General features: G+C 41.0%; 1 protein-coding gene across 1 annotated transcript; it reads left to right on the forward strand.

Annotated features, from left to right (window-relative positions):
• The first annotated feature begins 375 nt into the window (after positions 1-375).
• On the forward strand, positions 376-851 carry LOC308505932 (small ribosomal subunit protein uS19-like). The gene has a single exon (XM_081068758.1). It carries the CDS (start codon positions 390-392, stop codon positions 825-827), a length of 438 nt encoding a protein of 145 aa, XP_080924884.1. The 5' UTR covers positions 376-389; the 3' UTR covers positions 828-851.
• Positions 852-6,498: the final 5,647 nt, after the last annotated feature.

The following is a 6,498-nucleotide window of genomic DNA, read 5'->3' on the forward strand; positions in this document are numbered from 1 at the left end:
GGCTGTCAGCTGATTTCTCAACAGAAACTTTGCAGGCCAGAAGGGATTGGCACAAAATATTCAAAGTGATGAAAAGCAAGGACCTATAACCAAGATTACTCTACCCAACAAAGCTATCATTTAGAATCGAAGGACAGATAAAGAGCTTCCCAGACAAGAAAAAACTAAAGGAGTTCATCAACAGCAAACCAGAATTACGAAGAATCATAAAGGGACTTCCTTAGGATGAATTTTTAAAAAGAGATAAAAAATATGAATAATAAAATGGCAATAACCACATAGTTATCAACAATTACTTTAAGTGCAAATGGATTAAACACTCCAATCAAAACACATAGGAGGGCTGAATGGATAAGAAAACAAGACCCGCTTTCTGAAGAACTCGCAAGATGGCGGAAGTGGAGCAGAAGAAGAAGCGGACCTTTCGCAAGTTCACCTACCGCGGCGTGGACCTCGACCAGCTGCTGGACATGTCCTATGAGCAGCTCATGCAGCTGTACAGTGCGCGGCAGCGGCAGCGGCTGAACAGGGGCCTGAGGAGGAAGCAGCACTCCCTGCTGAAGCGCCTGCGCAAGGCCAAGAAGGAGGCCCCGCCCATGGAGAAGCCGGAGGTGGTGAAGACGCACCTGAGGGACATGATCATCCTGCCCGAGATGGTGGGGAGGATGGTGGGCGTCTACAACGGCAAGACCTTCAACCACGTGGAGATCAAGCCTAAGATGATCAGCCACTACCTGGGCGAGTTCTCCATAACCTACAAGCCCGTGAAGCATGGCCGGCCTGGTATCGGGGCCACCCACTCCTCCCGCTTCATTCCTCTCAAGTAGCCTGCCAGGCAATAAAGGCACAGACTCCTCAAAAAAAAAAAAAAAAGAAAACAAGACCCTTACATATGCTGCCTACAAGAGATTCACTTCAGATCAGAAGACACACACATACTGAAAGTAAAGGGATGAAAAAAGATATTTCATGAAAATAGAAACAAACAAAAAAACAAAAACAAAAAACAGCTGAAGTAGCAATACTTATACCAGACAAAATAAACTTTAAAACAAAAGCTATAACAAGAGACAAAGAAGGACCCAGTAATCCCACTTCTGGGTATTCATCCAAAGAAACCCAAAATGCTACTTTGAGAGGATGTGGGCATCCATATGTTCATTGCAGCGTTGTTTACAATGGCCAAGATATGGAGGCAACCTGGGTGTCCCTGAATGGATGAATGGATAAAGAGGAGGTGGTACGTATATACAATGGAATATTGCTCAGTCAGGGAAGGGATTCAGTTCTTTCAATCTGTAGTGTCATGGTTGGACCTAGAGGGTATTGTATTGAGTGGAGTGTCAGACAGAGAAAGACAGATGCAAAGTCATTTCACTTCTATGTGGAATCTAAAGAACCAAATGAACAAACAAACAAATCAGAAACAAACTTATAGACACAGAACATTTTGATGGTTGCCAAATAGGAAGGGGTTTGGGTAGGGTGGGTAAAAAGGGAGAAGGGATTAAAAAAGTACAAATTGGTTATTACAAAGTAGTCATGGGATGTAGGGTATAGCATAAGGAATATAGTCAATAATATTGTAATAATTGTATGGGGTTGTATGGGTACTAGATTTATCAGGGTGATAGATGGGAGACATTTGAAGGCATAGTGAAAAAGGTGAAGGCATTAAGAAGTACAAACTGGTAGTTAAAAAATAGTCATGGGGATGTAAAGTAAAGCACAAGGAATGTAGTCAATAACATGGCAATAACTATGTATAGTGCCAGGTGGACACTAGACCAATGAGGGGGATCACTTTTACATTATATAAATGTCTAATCACTGTGCTGTACACCTGAAATGTAAAATATATTGAATGTCAGCTGTAATTCAAAAATTTAAAAAGGGCATTAAGAGGAACAAGAGGTTCAAATTTTCAGGTGTAAAACAAATAAGTCACGCAGATGTAATGTACAGCATAGGGAACATAGTCAATAATATTGTGATAACATGGTACAGTGTCAGATGGTTGCTGGACTTATCATGGTGATCACTTCTTCAAGTATATAAATGTTGAATAACTATAGTGTACACCTGAAACTAATATAATATTGTATGTTAGCCATATTTTTAATAAAAATATTTTTTTAAAAACCCTGGGGACTGGCCAAATGGCCATGGCCTATAGTTTGCTGATTTGGGCTCTCAGGAATACATACAACCTAGAACTTTAATCTTAGATGTGGCCATCAATGTTTCTGGCTTCACATGTTCTTTTATGTCCATATACTACGTTTTTCGTTTTTTGGTGGTTTTTTTTAGCTCAAACCTGTACCTTGTTTCTCCCTTCAAATAATTCTTTCCTTTCAGAATCATTATTGTTGTTGAGTTCTGTAGGTGAAATTTAATGGAAGCAAAGTTTTTCACCTTATTATTTGGAAATTGATGCATATTTACCTGTAAATCCCATCAATCAACATCACTTATTAGCTAACAATATGAGGAACGTTCCATACTAGGTCCTGAGGGCAGTTAAAAAGGAAGAAGCAGTCAGCCCTTGCATTAAGCAGCTAATATTTTTGTTGGAAGTATCATGAGAAGGGGTAAATTTGTATTTTTTTGACAGAAACACGAATATGTGTAAGTAAAAGAAGACAAATGACAAATAGGTGCCTGGAATTAGAAAGGTACCCACCCCATGAGGCTTAGAACTCAGAGCACTAGGAACGTCCAAAGGTGGAAGGTCACTGGAGAGCCTGAGGTGTGAGGTGAGGGGGCAGAGGATTCATATAGAGAAGGAAGCACAGACTTCTGAAACAGAGGAGGACATGACTTATTCCCACTGCTAAATTATTTCCCAGTTAGGCCGACTTCCTTTTGATAATAGGCAAAAGTCAACTTAAACTTCCTTCCATCCTCTCCCTCTCAACTTGTCACTTTTCTCCCCCCTCCAACTCCAAAGAGGAAAAACGCTGATGTGAGTCAAGACCAATAGCAATATTGGGTGTATTCCATCACCGAGTAGGGAGTAAGTGTGGAGGGTAGGACTGGGGTGGAGAATCCTCCAGTGTGCCTGGAAAGGGTGCTTATATCTCATGAGTGCCTGTGGCACACTCCCCTTATAATCCCATATTTGGCTGTTATTCTTTGGGCCTCTCTCTCTACTCTTCTCTGAGGCTAATGTGGTATGCTGGTGATGGAATTTCTTCCACATTCAAGGAGGCATCTCTAACTTCTGCTCAGATTAGGATCCAGAAAAATAGAGGCACTGGTAAGGCCATTAAGTCAGCCTTCCTCTATACCTAAGGAGCATATAAGACTCACGTGGGACAGCCAAACACACCAAGACCAGAGGTTCCATGCAATGTTTTGTTTGAGACAAAAGTTTTCATATCTGTTATGGGCTGAATGTTTGTGTTCCCCACCCCCAAATTCATATATTGAAGCGTAATCCCCATATTGATGGCATTCAGTGGTAGGGATTTGGAGAAGTGATTAGTTCTCTTATAACAGAGACTTCTCTCAGTCCCCTTCTACCATGTGAGAACACAGTGAGAAGACAGCTATCTAGGAACCAGGAGGCTGGTTCTCACCAGACACTGAATCTGCACGTACTTTGATCTTGGTTTTCTCAGTGTCCAGAACTGTGAAAAATAAATGTTTGCTGTATAAGCCACCCAGTCTATGATGTTTTTGTTGTAAAAGCCCAAACAGACTAAGGTAATATCTAAATAGTGAGTTTTGCCTAGAGTTTCCCCCCAGAACATCTTCCTTGAGCAGAAGGTTCTTTCCCTTTCTCTCAGAGACCAGGCAAACATCAAGAAATGAGGTAATAGAACTCAAGAAAGAATTAGAACATTTTTAAAAATCATATGGACTGCACTATATTTAAAATGGCTGATTCCAGGAATGGGACAAGAAATATAGGAAATGAGATCAGAAATTCTCGATATACCATAAAGCAAAAAAGTTTCCCAAGATTAGGAGGGTCATATCAAAAAAACTTGGAACACAAATGGGAGGGGCTGTTGTGCCAAAGACGCAACAAGTTGAGTTTCAATAATTTATCACATATGTTTTCGTGCATGAGTTCACAAAGATATTTGCCCAATAAAAAAGCATTTCATGTTCCAAAATTGGGGGAAAGCTACATGAAACGTATTTCTTTTCTGTGGGATTTCTCAGAGCGATTAAAATGTGTTGTACATTCTTAGAAGATACATTGAATGTCATCAAGTCTGAGACTCACATTTGTTTTCTACAATTTAATATCAGTGGAACTGGGCTACATCTTCCAAATCAATGGCGTGACAATTTAATTAGCAGTGCTTTTTCTTCCTTACTAGTACATAGAATAATGGTGCATCTTACGATCCAAGGGTTTTTTTTGGTGTGTTTTTTTGTTTGTTTTTTGTTTTTTAGATTCTGTGAAATACAATAGCATGCTTACCTTTCCATTCATTCAGCCACTAATATTTTTTTTCCACAGCACACATATTAATGGTTCTCAGAACTCTGTTCAGAATAACACCAGCTAGGAAAACGTTTTATTTGAATAAAGATGCAGATCACACATTTCCCTTCAAAATCTCCCAGAACTCCTCTAACATTTCAGTTTTCCACCTGGAGAAAGACACACTTTCGTTTTTGGTTGTTTATCTATGGCAGCTCTTCCTGCATCTCCCCCAGCCCCCTTTGTGGGCAGTGGCCACATCCCACGCATCTTTTTCAATTCATCTCAAGCCTGAGTAGCTTCTTAAAGGCGGTCAACTTTTGTGGGCTACCTGATGCAATTCATTTGCTCTTGACACTCCCCGTAGAAAGGATACCTTGAAAAGGCTTTAACTTCCTACTTTTAGAACTAATATTATGTGCTCTCTGGTCTAAGAGATTTTGAATAATACATTCTTGAATTGTACCTGGATAATTGGGTCCAAATTATGTCTCCTGTCATAAGGGCAACTTGATTGGGCTAGAGAAAGCCCAACCTGTGAAGAGAATATTAACTTTGGGTTTGTGTATTCATAAGAAGAAAGACATTTTCAACTAGAGACCCAACATATACAAAAATAGGGTCATAAAAACCAAAACAGTAGCTTCTGACACACAAGCCCTAATTACAAAAACCTAACAAACAGAACACAAAGGAAGCCGACCTGCACCACCTCCTCACCTCCTCACCAGCTCATTAGTGGCTGGCAGGAGTGTGGGCACTAGTGTCAGCAATAGGGCCACTGTGGAAACAATTGGAGCTTTTTCTTCAGAAAGCCAGATCCAGAAAGTCATTGAAGTTGTGTTTTTTTCCCAAACCCTAAAACCAAGTTAGACAACGTGTACCCAGCATGAAGTATAAACTACTGCCACTGGTTTCTGCACCAGGCACTGGATTAAGAAGGAGATTACCTTAATTCTAGGTAAGCTCTCTGGAGGCTAAAGAAAGCAAGAATGAAGAGCCAGATAGATAATAGGTAGGTAGATAGACAGATCGATAGATAGACATAGATAGTAAATAGATAGATGATAGATAATAGATGATAGATAGAGATGTAGATGATAGATAGATAGATGGATGGATGGATGGATGGATGGATGGATGGATGGATGGATGGATGGATGGACGGACGGACGGACAGATAGATAAATGGATCTTTCTCTCTTTCCTGCTCCATCAAGCAGTTCTACTCTACTCTTTGGCAGATCCAACCAATTTCAGAGGAAACTTTTCTCTTTGCTCCTCTTTCTCCCATTCTCTTTCCCTCTCTCTTCTCCCCTCTCTGATTCTCTCCAAACTAAAAGAGGGAAGAAGTGGTGTAAAGGGTTTGAAAGAAATGGCCAGACTTGGTGGAAAGACAATTATTCCAGTTCTTTTTCCTGCTTTAGTACCTATTCTATGAAAAAAACTAAAAATAGAATTTTGGGGAGAAAATGAAAATATACAGTAAAGAAAATGTGAAACGGGAAAAAGATACTGGGCTAAGGTCGAGGGTCCAAAGGTTGAGTTCTGATTCCGATTTTCCATCAGAACTTAGAAGTAGGTTGACATAAAAAAGGAAGCCTAAGTATGTCCCGGGCAACACAATGCCCTTTGTGTGACCTGTCTGGTCATGACACACAGCTTCCTCCAAGTGGCCTCACAGAACCCATCAGAAATCATCTTGGGTGTGCTTAGCCTAAGGTAACCTTAGGGGCTCATGGGTGCTGGCACTGCAGATGAAGGACAGGGAGGTGGCCTAGTGTGCACTGCAGCAATGAGGTATCCACCACCCACACAGCCATGAAAACCAGTCCCAAGTCATTGAAGTAAGCAATTTCAGAGTCCAACATACCCAGATTATGGTTAGAAGAGAGGACGTGGGATCTATGTGGCACATGCACTTGGCCCCATAGAACCTTGCCCCATGGGGAGGGCACGACAGAAGAAAGTCAGAGTGTGGTCCTCTAAAGCCTGGGGCTTGAGGCAGAACCTGTGCTGCCCTGGTTTAAGGAGGAATGATTCAACTCTAATCTCCA

The sequence above is a fragment of the Rhinolophus hipposideros genome (assembly GCF_964194185.1).
Source record: "Rhinolophus hipposideros genome assembly, chromosome: 12".
Taxonomy (NCBI): Eukaryota; Metazoa; Chordata; class Mammalia; order Chiroptera; family Rhinolophidae; genus Rhinolophus; species Rhinolophus hipposideros.